The 19,975-nt window shown below is 40.1% G+C and overlaps 1 protein-coding gene across 7 annotated transcripts in view; it reads left to right on the top strand.

Annotated features, from left to right (window-relative positions):
- FRMPD1 (FERM and PDZ domain containing 1) overlaps window positions 1-19,975 on the top strand; it is a 144,105-nt gene that overhangs the window by 97,714 nt on the left and 26,416 nt on the right. For 6 of the 7 annotated variants that reach the window (XM_058694867.1, XM_058694864.1, XM_058694866.1 and 3 more), the window contains exons 3-5: window positions 8,291-8,448; window positions 9,358-9,460; window positions 12,312-12,357. In XM_058694867.1, the coding sequence (XP_058550850.1) occupies window positions 8,291-8,448; window positions 9,358-9,460; window positions 12,312-12,357 (307 nt within the window). Of the gene's footprint in view, window positions 1-4,135; window positions 4,218-8,290; window positions 8,449-9,357; window positions 9,461-12,311; window positions 12,358-19,975 lie in introns of those variants that run through there. The other variant, XM_058694868.1, reaches the window with a different exon arrangement.

Genomic DNA, 19,975 nt, shown 5'->3' with positions numbered 1-19,975 from the left:
AACGTGAAGAGCTTAATGTAACTTGGAGCCTTCTTGGTGCTGGGTTTTATCCTCAGGGCTTAAAAAGATCCTTTCAACTTACCTTGAATCTTTTTTTTTTTTTTTTTTAATGTTTATTTATTTTTGAGGGCGAAAGAGAGCGGGAGAGGGGCAGAGACAGGGACAGAAGATCTAAAGCAGGCTCTGTGCTGACAGCGCTGACAGTGGAGAGGCGGACGCGGGGTTCAGACCCACAAACCATGACATCATGACCTGAGAGGAAGTCAGACGCTTAACCAACTGAGCCACCCATGTGCCCCTCAACTCAACTTGAATCTTAATGCTAATGAACACACACATACATCTTGTAGACACATGCACACATACACACACGCACACACAGGCACACATGTACTCACATACTTGTGTGCACGTATACACGTATCGTGACATCTTTGTGTCAGAAGCCCTTCCTGTTGGTTTTACATGTTTTCCAAATTTCCCTGTTCATTGCAACCATACAACTAATTCCTAATTATAGGGATGGCCTTACTTGGCCTTTCTCATATTCCTAGTGATGTAGAAAGACCATTCCAGACAACCAGTTTTTGGGTTTTTTTTTTTGACAACCAGTTTTTTATAGCTTCTTGACCCTCGGCAAAAGTGGGGAGGTCTGAGAACAGGCTGGAAGGTTCCTGCACTGCATCTTCAGAGTCGTCATTATCTTCTGAATCTCCTTTTTAACGTAATAATGGAATAACTACTTCTCTCAACTGTAGGCCTTCACCCTATAGCACTATACTCCCAGTGTCTACATTGCATGGTCCCTGGAAACTGCTGTAAGTATAGTCCTATGATTACACTACACTCTACATTTCTCTCTGGTACAGACTGCTCCCTCTATTTCAGCTTTCTTTGAATAGACTTTAGATTAAAAATCCACCTTATAACAGACTTCAGCTTTTAAAATCATTCAAGCTGAACACATAATGCAGTGTTTAAACATAGATTCAAAATAGTTTCTCCAGGGGCGCCTGGGTGGCGCAGTCGGTTAAGCGTCCGACTTCAGCCAGGTCACGATCTCGCGGTCTGTGAGTTTGAGCCCCGCGTCAGGCTCTGGGCTGATGGCTCGGAGCCTGGGGCCTGTTTACGATTCTGTGTCTCCCTCTCTCTCTGCCCCTCCCCCGTTCATGCTCTGTCTCTCTCTGTCCCAAAAATAAATAAAAAAAAAACGTTGAAAAAAAAAATTAAAAAAAAAAAAATAGTTTCTCCACATCCTGCTGGACTCAAAGGTGAATTCTTGGTTGTTACAGCATAGAAGTAAAATATATTTTCTGATGTAACAGAGAGCAGATAAAAAGCCAGAGAATATCAGAAGCATAATCTATTTCCATGTGGTATTTTTTCCTTTTCAGCATTGATCAATTCAGTATGAACTAATGACCCATAAAATGTAGAATTTGTCTACTCTAGACTACTTTCATGATAAATGTAACATGTTTTTTTTTTTCCTAGTCCTACCGTAGGCCAAATCCAGCTATCTGGCAGGAATTCCATTGTGGAGCCACAGGTCTTATGCTGTTCTAGTGTAAAATCGTAGAAATGATCTCAGATTTATGGTTCGAAGCCATTACAGAGGAACCAGACATAAGTTTTTGAATTATCAGTGCTCAGTTTGATATTTATAAGATGCTTCAGAGGAGGAAATTTTGCTGCAGAGATCATTTCCTTCATCTCCCTGTCAAATATTAAACATTCTTTGTGAGGAGAGGCCATGGTTTGGTCATGTTCTCAAGCAATCCCTTTCCAAACAAAAGCTGAAATGTGGCCTGTGGGGGAAAATGTCAAATCCAGACTTTGGGCCAAAGCCACTGACACTGTGCAGGGATAAGTCAGCACAGTGGGGCCTTGTTTGTCTACCATTGTAGAAGAACGTACCCTTCCAAATGGAAAAATCAGATAAGTGAAGACTACGTATTTGAAAAGCATAAGTTGGATTCTATTTTAACCATGTGGTAAGGTTTATTTTATCTTTTATTCTCCATATGTCAATTAGCCTTACTATATGCCTAGCATTGAGTTTCGTACATGGGTCGAAAAAGACATGTTTTTTGCCACAAAAATCATAGTCTAGAGAGGACAAGAGCCTTCACGTCATTGCAAATATGTATATTTCAAAAAAAAAAAAAAAAGGAGTACATGTTCTGTGGGTGTGTTCAACAGAAGGAGATATTTATGCCAAAATCAGAAGATAGAGTAGGGGTTGAACTTCTTTGGTAAATTTCTGGAGAGCGTATGCTCTCAGGGGTTATCGGGGGTGAGTGAGGGAGGATTCTAGGTAAAGGGAAGAACTTGTGTAAAAGCCAGTTAATTTGAAGAACTCCAAGGAGAGTAGTTTGGCTAGAACAAAAACATCAAGAGAATGAAAGTCTTGGTTGTAGACACTAGAGGGGTGGGCAGGAGCTGTATTAAACCACTTCAAGGATTTCGGATTGATCCATTCAGTCAGGGGAGACATCCGAGCAGGGTTGTATTTATAAAATCAGTCTGGGTACTGGATGGAGAGTCATTCAGGAGAGACAAAAGTGAAAAGTAGAGAGACCAGTTTGGAGACTTTTGGAGAAATCTGTCTGCAGGAGAGGTAATGGGGGCCTAAAATGGAATGCTGGTTGTGGAGTTAGAAATGGATGTCTTTTGAGATCTTTAGGTGTTGTGACCAATCAGATAATAGGAATGAGAGCAGGGTAAAGTCAAGGATGTTTCCCAGGAGTCCTCATGATACCATTTATTGAGCTCTGGGACATGGAGAAGATGAGTCCTAATTAATCATAGGGCAGAGCTGTATATTCAATTAAGCAAACAAAGGAAAATGACAAATATTGAACTCTGTTACTTACATTCAAGTGGTCTGCTGTTTATTAATGGTTATACGTACATTTTCACCTTTTGCCAGTCATTTGAGTTACTGTTTTGTATCCTGCTTTCTGTGTACAATATTTTGCTCATGTATTTACCCAATAAGTAAATTTTGCTGCAGAAAAATGATCTGCACTCAGCACTGTGAGAAATACAGAGGTGGGTAAAAAGTGGTTCCTACGTTCAGAGAATTTACAGATTATTTGGGGTAATAATATAAGGAATCAGATAGCTATCAATGCAACTTGAGGTGCCATAAGAGAGGGCCTGAGTTTTGAGATGAGAGAATTTATGTCTAGAATAATCTGAGTTCTCCCTTAGGAAGGGGGTCTGAACTACAGTTTAGAGGATGCTCTGAAAGGGTATTTTCTAAGCTGTGTTTCCATGTATGTCTAAAGTTCTTAGGCTTGTGATACTTAGGCTTGTCTTGGAGTAATTCTTCACTGTGCTCAGTTTATCTATCTTCTGTTGATTTAGTTTGAGTTTTTCCACTCTTCTAAATGAAGCTGTGATAAATATTTTTGAATATTTAAGAGGCTGGGTGTTTTGAGCTCATACTCTATTCTGGGACTTTACCAGGCCTGGGGAACACAGAGATAAATACCCTTGTCTTTTAGGAACTCATAGTCTAGTACAAATAATATTTTATTTTTTGTTTGGGGTGATTACTTTGAGGAATGGCAGTCAGAATGGTAACAGAAGGTCAAAGAAAATGATCAGATTTTAAATTCATATTACAGTGTCCCTGATTACTTTCTAGAGAAATTGAATATCCAATTTATATGGTCAGCCTTAAATCCCGGGGGTTTATTATTTTTATTTACATTTGGTTCTTTACTTGACATGTAATAGTACTCTGTAGCCCTTTTGACTGTACTTCTTTAATTAATAAATTACATTCTCTATTTTATTTCTTCATGTACAAGTTGTCGATGTACTTAGTTTTAGCATGTGAAGTCTGGGTATTTACTGCATGTGTTTATGCCCATTCTTCATATGTTTGTATTGCAGCCTTCCCCCACCCCCGCCCAGAATTTTATTTTTTTTTAAGCTGATTCGCCTTATTTTCAACAGCTTTATCGAGATATAATTTGTGTACTCTACAATCCACCCACTTAAAGCATACAACTCATTGGTTTTTAATACATCCACAGAAATGTACAACCGTCACCGCAATCCATTTGGGAAGATTTTTATCACCCGAAAAAGAAACTCCATACATATTAGTTTTTGCTTCCCATTTCCTTCCAGAATTCTCCTGCTTTCAGCCCTAGACAACTACTACTTTGTCTCTAAAGATTTGTCTATTCTGAATATATCATGTGAGTGGAGTCACGTGGTATGTGTTTGTTTTTGTGGCTGGCTCCTTTGACTTAGCATAATGTGTTCAAAGTACATCCATATTTCAGCATGTATTCATATTTTGTTGCTAAATAATATTGTGCTGTGGAATATTTTCTTTGTTATTTCATCAGGTGATGTACATTTGGACTGTTTCCACTTTGGGGCTATTAGGAATATTGTTGCTATGAGTATTTGTATGCAAGTTCGTACAGACATATGTTTTCATTTCTCTTGGGGTTATATGTAGGAGTGGCCTTGGTGGGTCTTATGATGTTCAATGTTTAGTCTTTTGAGGAACTTCCAGATGATATCAAGGCTCCATTTTCTCCACATCTTTGTCAACACTTGACCTGTCTTTTTGGTTATGGCCATCCTAGTGGGTATAAAAAGTGGTATCTCCTTGAGGTTTTGATTTGCATTTCCATAATGGCTAATGATGTTAAACATCTTTTCACATACTTACCCATTGTTGGTATATCTTTGGAGAATGTCCATGTAAATTGTTCATCCACTTTTCATTATTTTTCTTTTTTGTTTGCGTTTATAAGAATTCTTTATTCTAGCTGCAAGGTTCTTATCAAATATATGATTTGCAAATCTTTTCTCCCACAGTGTGGGTTTTTTCACTTTCTTAATTGGGCCCTTTGAAACACAAAAGTTTTTAATTTTGATGAAGTTCAGTTTATCTGCATATTCATTGTCCCTTATGCTTTTGGTATCCTATCCAGGTCACAAAGATTTACTCCTATATTTTCTCCTAAGAGTGACACAGTTTTAGCTCTTATATTTAGGTCTTATGATCCAGTGTGAGTCAATTTTTGTTTATATGAGGGAGAAATTACAAGCTTTTATGGCTTAAAGTTTTCCTTGTGTTTTCCTATTTTGTTATCCAATTTTTAAAATTTATTTGTGGGGCGCCTGGGTGGCTCAGTCGGTTAAGCATCCGACTTCGGCTCAGGTCACGATCTCGCGGTCCGTGAGTTCGAGCCCCGCGTCAGGCTCTGGGCAGATGGCTCAGAGCCTGGAGCCTGTTTCCGATTCTGTGTCTCCCTCTCTCTCTGCCCCTCCCCTGTTCATGCTCTGTCTCTCTCTGTCTCAAAAATAAATAAACGTTAAAAAAAAATAATAAAAAAAAAATAAAAAAATAAAATTTATTTGTACTTATGTGTGACTGAGGGCCTGAATATTGCATTTGATTTAAATATAAAGACTGACAATTCAGTTATTGGAAAATTTTAAGTATGTTTGGACTGATATGCTCTCTAAATATGAAATACACACTGGATTTTGAAGGCTTAATCTGAAAAAGAATGTAAAATATCTCATCGATTTTATTGTTGTTGGTTACATGTTGGAAGTGATAGTATTTCGGATATATTGGGTTAAATAAAAAATATGTCAAACTTCGTTTTACCTGTTTTTTTCCACCATTTCTCATGAGGCTGTTAGAAACCTTACGTTTTACATATGTGACTTGCATTATATCCCACTTGGCCAGCACTGTACTGGGAGCTATACTACAGAGCCTTTGAAGAAGGGGGCCCCGATTTGGAACCCCCTTCCCAGTTGTGTGATTTTAAGTAAAAGTCTCTCAAAGGAAGATTCAGTCTCCTTATCCATAAAATAGGGATGATAATTACACCCACCACACAGGTTTGTTGGGAAGGTTAGGTGAGTGAGCTATTAAAATGTTGGGTCACTCCCGGGTACTTGCTTAATAAATATTATTAATGATTATCACCATTGCTGTTACTGCTACTTGTACCATCACCAATTTATCAAGTTTTTTTTTTTAATTCTGGAAGAATTTTTGACTGATATATTAAATCTATATTTTTGTTTAGAACTTAATATTTTTATTTTTTGTTAAAATTTTTTTAATGTTTATTTTTGAGAGAGAGACAGAGCATGAGTGGGGGAGGGGCAGAGAGAGAGGGAGACACAGAACCCGAAGCAGGCTCCAGGCTCTGAGCTGTCAGCGCAGAGCCTGCCCTACACGGAGCTCAAACCCACAAACTATGAGATCATGACCTGAGCTGAAGTCAGACGCTTAACTGATAGAGCCTTACAGGAGCCCCAGTATTTTTATTTTTTAATATTTAGTCTTCCCAACCAGGAATCCAGAATAACTTTAAACCAATCCTTGTGTCTTCCTTCAATACGTCAGCTAATTAAGAATACCTAGCACCTAGGGGCACCTGGCTGGCTCAACTGGTGGAGCGTGCAACTCTTGATCTTGGGGTTGTGGGCTTGAGCCCCACGTTGGGTCATAGAAATTACTTAGAAATAAAATCTTTTAAAAAAAAAAAAGAATGCCTAACACCTAATATACATCCAGCTAATCTGTTTTAATGAGTTATTGAGTGCTTTTTGAGGCTGTGTTTTTTATCCTGCAACTCCACTCACCTTACTTTTTTAGCACCATCAGTTCTCTTTGTTGATCATTTTGTAGGTATCATCATCTGTTTAAAAACAAGTGGTGCCTTCCATTTCCTGTGCTTATTATGCTTCTAACTGTTTTTCCTTCTCTGATAATGATCACACGCATTTTTCCCCCCCGTAGCATTTAATGGGAGTAGTGTCTAGGGTATCCTTCCTGTTGCTTTTTTAAAAGCACGTAAATGTTGATTTTTGACTCTCAGTATAGTATATTATTATTTGGAAAGGCCCTTTCATAGCTTTAAAGGTTTTTTGTTTTTTTTTTTTAATCGGGAATAACTATGGGCTTTATTCACTATACATTTATTCACTATACATTTCCAGTTTTCTGTTTCTTCCCTGTCGTTAGGTCTGTCTGCTGGCACTTCTCAGTGTTACCCATGTGCTTGCCTAGAAGAAATCCCCTCTTTGCTTCTAAGCTGTGGGGGGTCAGGTCATCATCTGTTCAGACAGCCTGAATCAGCTCAAAGCTGGGGTCTGAGGAGCTCCTTGGTGGATAATGTGCATGAGGCTTTGTACTTGGGGTTGTCACATGCATTTTGGTACCCTGAAGCCATTTTGTTATATTTCCTGATCCTTGTTGAAGTTTGAGATCATTATAAATGACAGGTGATTTTCAGATAAGCGACGTCCTGTTGCATTAGACAGAGTTTCTGACAGTGTTTGGTAAATGGAGGAGAATAAATGATAGGGCTTAGCTGCAGAGCCCTGGGGGGACTGTTACTCCTCCACATTTCTGTTGTTTATTAATAATAATAAGCACCTCATCCTGTCACCATTTGACCTTCCTCAGAACGGACCACTGACTCTCAAAGGGGAAAAAATCATTTGCCCCAGACATAGGAGAAATAGCTTGTGACTTGGTTTGTGGTTTTGAGAGAGACAAAGCACAGCTTTCAACTCACCTGCTTTTAGACATATAGAAAACATACATGTTTTTAAAGATTACTGTAGAGGGAGTCTGAAGACCAGCTGGCATTTCCTACTGGAATCCTCACAGTTTACAAATTTGAAAGGGAAGTGAAATTCATCTTAAAGTGAAAAAGGAAACAAAATCACCAAAGAAACAATCCATCTATGCAGTTAGTCAGCATCAGACATCCAGACTGAACGGCTCCTCGATCTTGTTCACGGTCGCTGTTTTTCCTCTTCTGTACCTCTGCTGAAGCACTGCCTCCTTCCTGGAATGCCTGTCCATGCATCCAGGCATCCACCCACGCAGCAGCGGCCATTGAACATCTTCTGTGTGCTGGGATCTGGGCTGCGTACATAGACCCTCAGCATCTCTCAAGGTGCAGCTCCAATGCCCCCTCTTGTGGGTAGCGAATGCTTTCCTGATCCCCTCCTCCGCAAAGTTAAAACTGCTCTCCCCTTCTCTGAGTGCCCATAGCATGTCATGACTTCTCTTTTAGAGGCTGCTGCTGTTCCACTGGGTGTTTTTATCCCCTGGTGTTTGTGCCTGATCTCTGTCACGAGGAGAGTTGGGGTGTGCTCAGCTTTGCATCTTCTTCTTCCAGGATGCCTGGGGCTGTCCCAGTTTGTGACCACCACCTAGAATCCACCCCCTCTTTTTTTTTTTTTTTTTTAAATTGTAAAACACTTTCTCTTCCAGGGCTAAAGTTGCTGTAGCCGATGGGCCTCCCGGGATCTCAATCCAGACCCTCACCCCTATGAAACACACAGTAAAAATAGACAAAGACGCCCTCCTCCAGGACTATGGATTCCACATTTCCGAGAGCCTACCCCTCACAGTTGTGGCTGTCACAGCAGGTAGGGGCTGACTGGGAAACAAGAAAGGAGTTTGACTTCTGGGGGTGGGGGTGGGGGGCGGAGAAGTAGTCCTGGATCTCGTCCCATCTCTCTGTCCTAGAATGTAATTTTGAAAATGCTACCCCAGGAAGTTAGAAAGGGCACATCTAATTCTGACCTAATTCTGTCTAGAGCCTTGTACCTTCCTTTGGTGTGGGGAGGGAGGAAGCCGCAAGTGCACTTGCTGATCTGAACCGCAGGCTCCTGCTGGCCTCAGCCAGGGTTTTGCCCACCCGTGGCTCCCTGGCCAGTCTCAGGGCAGTGACAGTATTTGGATCCGCTGGCTCTTCTCTCTGAAACCCTGCATGCTCCAAGCGGGGGAGAGTTTCTGGCCAGAGAGTAATAGAAATTATTGATTTGTTTTCACCTGAGTCTTTGTAAAATATAGGCTGTATCAGGGTGAAGAAGAACAGGCTGAAAATGTCTAGTGTTTGTTTTCATACATCAGCTATGTATTGATGTGAGATCTGGGTCTAGTTAAAATCTAATTTTGGTTTACGTATACACGCATATGTGCGCGAGCGCACACACACACACACACACACACACACACATCACAGAGTTTTTTAGAGGTGAATGTAATAGATTCACTTGCCAGCCCTGTTGATTCAGGGGGTTTCTGCTAGTTTTTTTCCCAGGACAGTCTCCTAATATCCCTTGAAGGTGATGGGTGTTAGGTATATTATCTACATTTTGTAAATAGGGAAACAGACTCATGCGAGCCCAAAGCTGGCTGAGGGGTTTGGAGGCTCGGGGAATGAGCTGGTGCCCTGGGGACTGGATCAGCCTGCCATTCAGTTGTGCTGCTGTGACACCTGGGGTCTGGGCCCTCCTGGCATGAACACCAATTACTTCTTCTCTGTCCAACAGGAGGTTCTGCTCACGGCAAGCTTTTCCCTGGTGATCAGATCCTCCAAATGAACAACGAGCCTGCCGAAAGTCTTTCCTGTGAACGAGCAGCCGATATACTGAGGTACTAAATTGCCTCCATTATCCCCAGAGTTACACAGATGATCACAGAGCAAAGATGGGTGACAGGACAGGAATGACATAATTGATCTCCTCATGGTTTTAATAGGGACCAGGCTCCTTTAAAGTGGCAGTAGCTGCCTCATTTTAGAATTCGGTTACACCGTACTCCCCTTCATCTGCCTAGAGAAGTGACAGAGGGACACAGGGTGCTGTATTTATGACCCCCCTGCTATGCTAGACACTGTGCCAGCCACTGCAGGGAAGGTAGTTATGAATAACACGTGGACGCTACCCAGTAAGGATTTCTAGGGTTGTTGTGACATATGCCAAAGATCGAACTAAATTGACGCTAAACCTGTCAGTTCTTCTTTAATCCTTTTGATAAATATTCTTAAATGCCCTTGGACACACAGCCTGGTTGGCATATATGTAGTCTCACTGACCTGGCAGCTGCCGCCTTCTCCCTGGTGGCGTTGTGACCTGCGTCACTTCCTGCCTGGACCGTGATCTCTCTCAGAGCAGGTGCACGGTGACTGCTCAGTTGAACGAGCGAAGATAGTTAGCACCAATTGCTGACCCCGGTTTTAAGACAGAGGAACGTAAGTGACAGAAGAGGAGAGGGCTCACGGACATTTCATAGGCACCTACGGGCTTTGTCTTTCAAATTTTTCGACACTGTTTTGATGACTTTAATATAAATATTAGAAATGAGAAATAGAGTTCCATGAAAGCCAACTTGAAGATAGTTAGATAATGCCTCTTTTGTGAGTGGGGTGGTTTTCATTTCCCAAGGAATATCATGTACAGCACACACTGAATAATAGGTAATAGTCAGAAAATCAGAGTAAGAGAAAATGAAAATACAGGAAGCACGCAGTCTCACTGTGGAGAGACAGGCATACACAGCTTAAGATTTATAGAGAATCCATCAAAGTTGTAGAAAATAGAAGCCTTTCAACCAACGCCAATATTGCTTCAGGATGACCAGAGAATAAATTGAGTGGGTGGGGCAGCCTCAGGAAAGGATTTGATGATTTCATTCCAGAATATGACATATAGTTATGGAAATCATGAAGTGTGCTTTCCCAGTTATTGGGTGATTTTCTCAAAGATGATCAATGCCAGCAAATTAAGTTTAGATTTTCAGCGATACTAATATTTCGGCCAGGCTAGATCAGACTGTGACTAACAAGCCAAATTATTGTCAAACTAAAGTGGTAGACTGGCATTTGGGTGGTTAGGTAACATTGAACGCAGTCTGTTTACTGAGCACTTTCTCTGGGCAAAGAGCCTGGTGGGGCAAAGGGTCTGCTCCCCAGACACCTGCAGGCTGGTAGTGCGGAAGTGCCTCACGCTCACCCCTGTGAGGTTGAGGGCAGACAGTGGGTCAAGAGGAGCACAGGAAAGGGGTTGTAAAAGCTACAGATTCCTCCAACTTGGGGGGAAGTGGCGGTCTGAGAAAACAGAGGAGTCCAGAAGTAATTCAGCTGTACCTTTAATGCTGGGTAGAATTTGGCCTTGAAAGGTGGATGGAGGTGGAGGTCAATCCAGGCAAAGGAGTGATAAGCAGGAACCGCTGGGTGAGGAGTGGGGGCGGGGATGCTGAACAGGTCAGTTTGCCTAAGACACCAGATGCCTAAAGGAAGCTTTTGGGAAGCAAGGCCCACATGGTGGAGGGTCTCCAACGCTGACACAGCAAGTTCAGGTGTTCCTCGTTTCCTGGAAGGGTGAGCCCTCGAAGACCTCTCACCAGGGAGGTTACTTGAGCCATCTGTGCTCTCTGCCATACAGTGCATGTGGAGATCCCAGGACTGCTTTATTTTTTAGCTTAGTTCCCAGTGCCATTGCCACTTATAAAGGGAAAAATCCAAGCAAAACACTGGCACAACAAAACCTCTCTAATCCCTCCAAATATCTGTGAGGCCTGAATGTCCTTTTGAGAGCACTTGGACCTTGGTTCATTGTAGATTATCTCGGGAAAGGCCTGCTCTTATGGAAAATGGAAATGAGGCAATCCCCAGACACAGCTGCAGGTTGATTTTACCCATTTGAGGAAGGAACACACCAGCAGCAATTGGCCTAAATGCTCATATTGCAAGAAGTCAAATGAAATTATTTTGCAAATGGCCTCTCTATGTAGCAATGGCAAAGAAAAAGGAAAATATGGATTGATTTCCAGTTCTCTCCTCTAACACAAGATGGAAGTTAGGCCATTGTCTGGTTGACTTTTATCATTTTTGGAATCTAAGACATAATAACAAGACAGAAATGTATAGTATCTTGATATGTGATTCGGCTCATTACACTGACCTTGTGTGCCCAAGCACCACAAACTGATTGGCTTTTATCTGATTTATGTGAAATACACATTCATTCATGCATTCAATCTTAGTGAAATGTTTAGCCTAAGTTGTTTGAAAAAACAACCTGAGTTATGTGTGTTATTGCTATGTTTTCTCTTAAAAGTTTTTTTTTTGACATAAACCTAGCTAATGGTCATACCAACTATATGAGTTCCCCATCATATAGACTAAATTAAACCTAAGTGACTTAATTAAGTGGCTGTAGGTATAGACTAGATGGCAGAGGTGGAAATTTGAAGATTCCCTCAAGGTGGGAGGGGTATTCTGGGACAGCTTCAGTTCGTTTGCAGAACATTGCTTTTCTCAACGTCTTTCTCAGGGTTGCTGAGCCAAAGATGCTGAGGCAAAAGAGGCTGGTTTATAATTCTGCCAATCTTTTTGACCTTGGTGTGAGCGCGTGTACACACACACATGCACACACACACACACACACACACAGCACCCAGAATGAGGAAATGTTTTATCTTTCTTTATTTTTTTTTTTTTCAGGGAAGCTGAAGACTCTCTTTCAATCACAGTTGTTCGCTGCACATCGGTAAATCTCTTGCTACATCACGTTAGTTTTATTCTTTTCATCCCCAAGATCCCAACCCACAGTGGGATATCCTTCAGAGAATGAATAGGGAAGGCAATGGCAGAAGGGACAGTGGCCAGGCAGTGGGCAGGCAGGCACTCAACGTTGCCCGAAGACAGCCAGTGCATCAGTGTTGTGGAGGAAACAGATATGGGTCCAGGTTTTCAGAACTTGTGGTCCAGCTAAGGAGACAGATCCATGATTACACAAAGTGGGATGATGATAAGTGTACCAAACGACAAGTTTCAAGATAAGTGTAGTGTGTTGCAACTTTGGGCAAGTCATTAAGTTTCAGTTGGCATTTTTGTAAAACAGTGGTGATGACAATAATTGTCTTGTTTCTCTAATGCATTGTTATGAGGACAAGTGAGGTGTTGGATATGAAAGTGTGTCATCAGCTCTGAAGCTCATCACAAGACAAGGGGTGGCATAGACAGTGGACTGGAAGGAAGTGGCAATCCTAAACACCAGAGGCCAAGGAGCCCTTTATCTGTGACAGGAAAAAGTATATAATCAAGTCATAAGAGGAAGAACTACCAAGGAGGAAAAGTTGACAGAAAACTCTCATCCGGAGTGACTTCAATATATACCTCTTAGCCTTGGCCACATAAAGACAAAAAAATAAATAGGGGTATGGGGAATTTCAATAAGCATTTAATAATCTAACCTAATTGACCACATACTATGCTATCAAAGAAACTCAATAAATTACCCAAATAACAAACTATATATCTCTTCCAAATATAATAAAATAGGAATTAATAACTATCAACAACTTAATTAAAACTATCCAGCCATTCAGAAATATGAATGCAGTCTCCCAAGTCAAGCAGAAAAGCAAAACTATACCATTCTAGACTAGTTAGGAGAAAAAAAAATTTTTTGTTTATTTATTTTTGAGAGAGAGAGAGAGAGCGAGCATGAACTGGGGAGGGATGGAGAGAGAGAGGGAGACACAGAATCCAGTGCAGCCTCCAGGCTCCAAGCTGTCAGCACAGAGCCCGACATGGGGCTCACACCCATGAATTGTGAGATCATGACCTGAGCCGAAGTTGGATGCTCAACTGTCTGAGCCACCCAGGCACCCCAGTTAGGAGAAAATTTAAAACTAGAAGTCTGCTTTTAACAATTTATGTGCAGTTGAAACTATACTCAGGGTAAAATTTATGGCCTTAGGTGATTTTATGATTTAATAAGGAAATTGGTCAAGTGAAAATTCAGTGAAAGAAGTTGGAAGAAACAACTAATAAAACAAACATAAAGCAGAATAAAGAAAACAACAAAAATCTAAATGATGCTTTGGAAAACAAAAATTGTAAATTTGATAAGTAAATCCAAGAGCTAGTTTGTTAAGTGAAAAAAATAAGAAAATAGGAAAACTTTAAGGAAAAGAAATAGATGGGCCCAATGTGAAGAAAAGTAGAATATTTTGAAGAATGTAAAAAAAAATTTTATAACATAAAAAGAGATACATACCATGTTCTTTGATGGGAAGACTATTATGAATACCTTGGTTATTCTCATATTAATGTATATTCTTTTATATATAATAAATAGTATGTATGTATGTATTTATTTATAAATTTCTTTCCAAGTTAGCATACAGTGCAATAATGATTTCAGGAGTAGAATCCAGTGATTCATCCCCTATGTATAACACCTAGTGCTCATCCCAGCAAGTGTCGTCTTTTTTTTTTTTCTTTAATTTTAATTTGTTTTAAATAATTTACATCCAAATTAACGTATAGTGCAACAATGATTTCAGGAGTAGATTCCTTAATGCCCCTTACCCATTTAGCCCATCCCCCCTCCCACAACCCTTCCAGTAACCCTCAGTTTGTTCTCTATATTTGTGAGTCTCTTCTGTTTTGTCCCCCTCCCTGTTTTTATATTATTTTTGTTTCCCTTCCCTTATGTTCCTCTGTTTTGTCTCTTAAAGTCCTCATATAAGTGAAGTCATATGATTTTTGTCTTTCTCTGACTAATTTCACTTAGCATAATACCCTCCAGTTCCATCCACGTAGTTGCAAATGGCAAGATTTCATTCTTTTTGGTTGCCAAGGAATACTCCATTGTATATATATACCACATCTTCTTTATCCATTCATCCATCAATGGACATTTGAGCTCTTTCCATACTTTGGCTATTGTTGATAGTGCTGCTATAAACATGGGGGTGCATGTGTCCCTTCAAAACAGCACACCTGTATCCCTTGGATAAATGCCTAGTAGTGCAATTGCTGGGTCGTAGGGTAGTTCTATTTTTAGTTTTTTGAGGAAGCCTCCATACTGTTTTCCAGAGTGGCTGCACCAGCTTGCATTCCCATCTCATATTAATGTATATTCTTAATGTGAATTCAAACTCCCCATGGGACTTGTACTTGGATTTTGACAGTTTATCAAAGTGAGACACATCAAGAAGATCTTTTTATAGATGCAAGAAAAGCATTTGACAAAATATAGCATCCTTTCTTGATAAAAACCCTCAAGAAAGTAGGTATAGAAGTAACATACCTCAACATTATAGAAGTCATATATGAAAGGCCCACAGCTAATATCATCCTCAATGGGGAAAAACAGAACTTTTCCCCTAAGGCCAGGAACATGACAAGGATGTCAACTCTTATCACTGTTCTTCAACATAGTACTGGAAGTCCTAACCTCAGCAATCAGACAACAAAAATAAATAAAAGGCATCCAAATTGGCAAAGAAGAAGTCAAACTTTCAGTCTTCACAGATGACATGATACTCTACATGCAAAACCCAAAAGATTCTACCAGAAACCGCTAGAACTGATACATGAATTCAGCAAAGTTGCAGAATCGGTTGCATTTCCATACTAAAGTAGCAGAAAGAGAAATCAAGGAATCAATTCCATTTACAATTGCACTAAAAATCATAAAATACCTAGGAATAAACCTATCCAAAGAGGTAAAATATCTATACACTGAAAACTATAGAAAGTTTATGAAATAAACTGAAGAAGACACAAAGAAAAACATTTCCATGCTCATGGATTGGAAGAACAAATATTGTTAAAATGTCATTACTACCCAAAGTAATTTACACATTCAATGCAATTCCTATCAAAATAACACCAGCATTCTTCACAGAGCTAGAACAAACAATCCTAAAATTTGTATGGAACCAGAAAAGACCCCAAATAGCCAATGCAATCTTGGAAAAGAAAACCAAAGCAGGAGGCATCACAATTCTGGACTTTAAGCTGTATTACAAAGCTGTAATCATCAAGACAGTATGGTACAGGGACAAAAACAAACACATAGATTAATGGAACAGAATAAAGAACCCAGAAATGGACATATAAATGTATGGCACATTTTTGACAAAGCAGGAAAGAGTACCCAATGGGAAAAAAGACAATCTCTTTAACAAATGGTGCTGGGAAAACTGTACAGCAACATGCAGAAGAATGAAACTTGACCACTTTCTTACACCATACAGAAAAATAAATTCAAAATGAATGAAAGACCTAGATGTGAGATAGGAAACCATCAAAATCCTAGGGGAGAACACAGCCAGCAACGTCTTTGACCTCAGTAGTAACAATTTCTTACTAGACACGTCTCCAGAGGCAAGGGAAACAAAACCAAAAATGAACTGTTGGTATCTCATCAAGATAAAAACCTTCTGCACAACGAAGAAAACAATCAGTAAAACTAAAAGGCAACTGACAGAATGGGAAAATATATTTGCAAATGACATATCAGATAAAGAGTATCCAAAATCTATAAAGAACTTATTAAACTCAACATCCAGAAAACAATCCAGTGAAGAAATGGACAGAAGACATGAAAAGACACTTTTCCAAAGAAGACATCCAGATGGCTAACAGACACATGAAAAGATGCTCAACATCACCCATCGTCAGAGAAATACAGATCAAAACCACAACGAGATACTACCTCACACCTGTCAGAATGGTGAAAATTAACAACTCAGGAAACAATAGATGTGGCGAGGATGCAGAGAAAGGGGAACCCTTTTGTACTGTTGGTGGGAATGTGAACTCGTGTAGCCACTCTGGAGACAGTGTGGAGGTTCCTCAAAAAGTTAAAAATAAAACTACCCTATGACCCAGCACTTGCACTACTAGCTATTTTTCCAAAGGATACAAAAATGCTGATTCGAAGGGACACATGCACCCCAGTGTTCATAGCAGCAGTATCAACAATAGCCAAATTATGGAAAGAACCCAAATATCCATTGACTAATGAATGGATAAAGAAGATGTGGTATAGGGGGCACCTGGATGACTCAGTTGGTTAAGCATCCGACTCTTGATTTCAGCTCAGGTCATGACCTCACAGTTCATGAGTTTGAGCCCTGCATCAGGCTCCACGCTGTCAGCATGGACCCTGCTTTGGATCCTCCCTCTCCTTCTCCCTCTCTCTCTCTCTCAAAATAAATAAATTAACTTAAGGGGCACCTGGGTGGCTCAGTTGGTTGAGCATCTGACTTTGGCTCAGGTCATGATCTTACTAGTTCATGAGTTTGAGCCTGCATCAGGCTCTATGCTGACAGCTTGGAGCCTGTTTCAGATTCTGTGTTTCCCTCTCTCTCTGCCCCTCCCCTGCTCACACTCCGTCTCTCTCTCTCTCAAAAATGAATAAACATTAAATAAATAAATAAATAAATAAATAAATAAATAAAATTAAAAAGATGTGTGTGTGACTGTGTGTGTGTATACACACACACACTCATACATACACACAATGGAATACCACTCAGCAATCAAAAAGAATGAAATATTTCCATTTGCAACAACATGGATAGAACTAGAGTGTATTTATGCTAAGCAAAATAAGTCCATCAGAGAAAGACAAATATCATATGATTTCACTCATGTGGAATTTAAGATGAACATAGGGGAAGAGAAGGAAAAATAAGATAAAAACAGAGAGGGAGGCAACCATAAAAGACTCTTAAATTACAGAGAACAAACTGAAGGCTGCTGGAGGGGAATGAGTGGGGGGGGGGTGAGCTAAATGAGTGATGGGTATTAAGGAGGGCACTTATTGGGATGAGCCCGGGGTGTTATATGTAAGTGATGAATCACTGGGTTCTACTCTTGCAACTAATACTACACTGTATGTTAACTAACCTGAATCTAAATAAATAAATATCTTTAAAAAAAAAGTAATGAGGATGGCCTTGATGTACCAGATTTTAAAACTAATAAAGCTAAAATAATTAAACAAGATATTGATAAAATGTTGAACATGTCAGTGTAATCCAATAGAAAGTCCTAGAATAGGTATTGATATAAGAATTTAGTATGTGGTAAATATGGCATCCCAAATCCATGGGAGAAAAGATGATCATTCATGAAATCAAGCTAAGACGTTTCCTTAAGCATTTGAAAAAAATAAAGTCTCATGTCACATCATTTGATGTAATAATAAATATAAAAAAACACAGAAATGTAGACAATATGGTTGGGTGTCTATCTGGTCGTAGGTTGTGGAAAGAATTCCTAAGTCTATGGGGAGTGGGAGGAAGCACAATGGAACAAGCAGCTATTTGATTATGTGAAAAAAATTAAATTTCTATGACCCCAAAACTTCACAACACAAACCAAAGAAATTGTGGTCTTTTCTCATTTTTGACAAGTATTGTCTTTTGTTTTTATTTCTTGGAAATAGAATAGGGAAAAAGCAACCTATATAGGATTAAGATGTTTGCCATAAATATGACAGACCAAGTGCTTTTGTGAACAAATAAATGGAGATTCTTCTAAGAACTTGTCTGTGAAATAATGTGAAACCAATGTATTAAAAAAAGTACACTGAAAGCTAATCAGTATAAATGGTTGTACAGGTGTTTAGAGATTCTTTTTATTTAGCTGATTAGCATCTCAATGGAGAACATCTTAAACTTAATTAGATGTTTTTTTTTTCCTGCTGTTTTCAAGAAATGAAAGCAAAAGATAACACTTGTTAAGTCAATAAGAAGGAAATAGAGGGGTGCCTGGGTGGCTCAGTCCCTTAAGCATCTGACTTTGGCTCAGGTCCTGATTTCACGTTTATGAGTTCAAGCCCCACATTGGGCTCTATGCTGACAGCTCAGAGTGTGGAGCCTGCTTCAGATTGTGTCTCCCTCTTTCTCTGCCCCTCCTTGTCCCCCCCTTCTTGAAAATAAATAAAACGTTAAAAAATTAAAAAAGAAATAGAAGGAAATAGATTATAGTTGCATCCTCTTAAAAATGGAGTATAGGGAGAGGAAAATTAATGTGTTACAGTACCACTCCTGAGATTCCCACGAGGTTCCCAAGAAGAGGAGGAGGTGAATGTTGTGCTTCACAGGTCCTGCAGGAAAAGCTGACATTGGCCCATACCCTGAGAAATGCCCCGAGTATTATCTAGCCCATTCAGGCCTCTTGCAGGAGTTATATGATCATAAGACAAATGATCATATATGTCTTACTTCAGCAAGGATGCTCATCTTTGCCATAGTGGATTCTTAGAGTTCTCAAATGACTTGAAATTGATTAGGAATGATAAAATCCAAAATTGGGGCATGCCTGGCTGGCTTAGTTGGTGGAACATGCGACCCTTGATCTTGGATTGTGAGTTTGAGCCCCACATTGTGTGTAGAGATTACTTAAAAAATCTTTAAAAGAGGGGCGCCTGGGTGGCGCAGTCGGTTAAGCGTCCGACTTTAGCCAGGTCACGATCTCGCGGTCCGTGAGTTCGAGCCCCGCATCAGGCTCTGGGCCGATGGCTCGGAGCCTGGAGCCTGTTTCCGATTCTGTGTCTCCCTCTCTCTCTGCCCCTCCCCCGTTCATGCTCTGTCTCTCTCTGTCCCAAAAATAAATAAAAAACGTTGAAAAAAGATTAAAAAAAAAATCTTTAAAAGAATAAATAAAATTCAAAGTTGGAATATTAATTACTGCTTCTCTAAAACAGAATTTTGGGGGAGGGGTGCCTGGGTGATTTAGTCAGTCGACTGTCCGACTCTTGATTTTGGTTCTGGTCATGATCTTACAGTTTTTGAGTTTGAGCCCTGAGTCAGGCTCAGTCCTGATGGTATGGAGCCTGGTTGGAATTCTCTCTCTCCCTTTTTTGTGACAGAGTGTGTATCCTTTCTCAAGGCAGCTAGTTTCATGGTTGAGTGGTTCTGAATGTGAGAGAGTCCCTTCTTCCCTGTGACTGCCCCCAACTAGTGGTAGTCAGGGCACATCTACTTTGTAAGAAATAAATTGGTGAAGATTTGGAATTGTGGCCTTCTCTTATCCAGGCTAAACACTGTTCCATCAACTCTTCATCGTAAGATGCTTCTCTGAATTCTCACTTTTCTGATAGCTTTCTGCACAGATTCCAATTTTTATGGTGGTCTTCCCAAACCATGGCACCCAGAAAGGAATACAGCTCCACCTACGGCCAACTGGTGAGAGTACCCAGGGAACAGAGAGTGTATTTCCAACATGCACCAAATACACTTGTGAAGCCCAAGATTGGGTTAAGATTTTAGTAGGCCCAGTCACACTCTTGGCTTGGGTCAACCTTATGGTTGACCAAAAACTAAGGCTGGTTTTCAAATGAATAGCTTCCAAGC

This window comes from Neofelis nebulosa, chromosome 12 (assembly GCF_028018385.1).
Source record: "Neofelis nebulosa isolate mNeoNeb1 chromosome 12, mNeoNeb1.pri, whole genome shotgun sequence".
NCBI classification, from domain to species: domain Eukaryota; kingdom Metazoa; phylum Chordata; class Mammalia; order Carnivora; family Felidae; genus Neofelis; species Neofelis nebulosa.
Note: the sequence above shows the minus strand (reverse complement) of the source record. Positions and strands in the feature narration are given on the sequence as shown.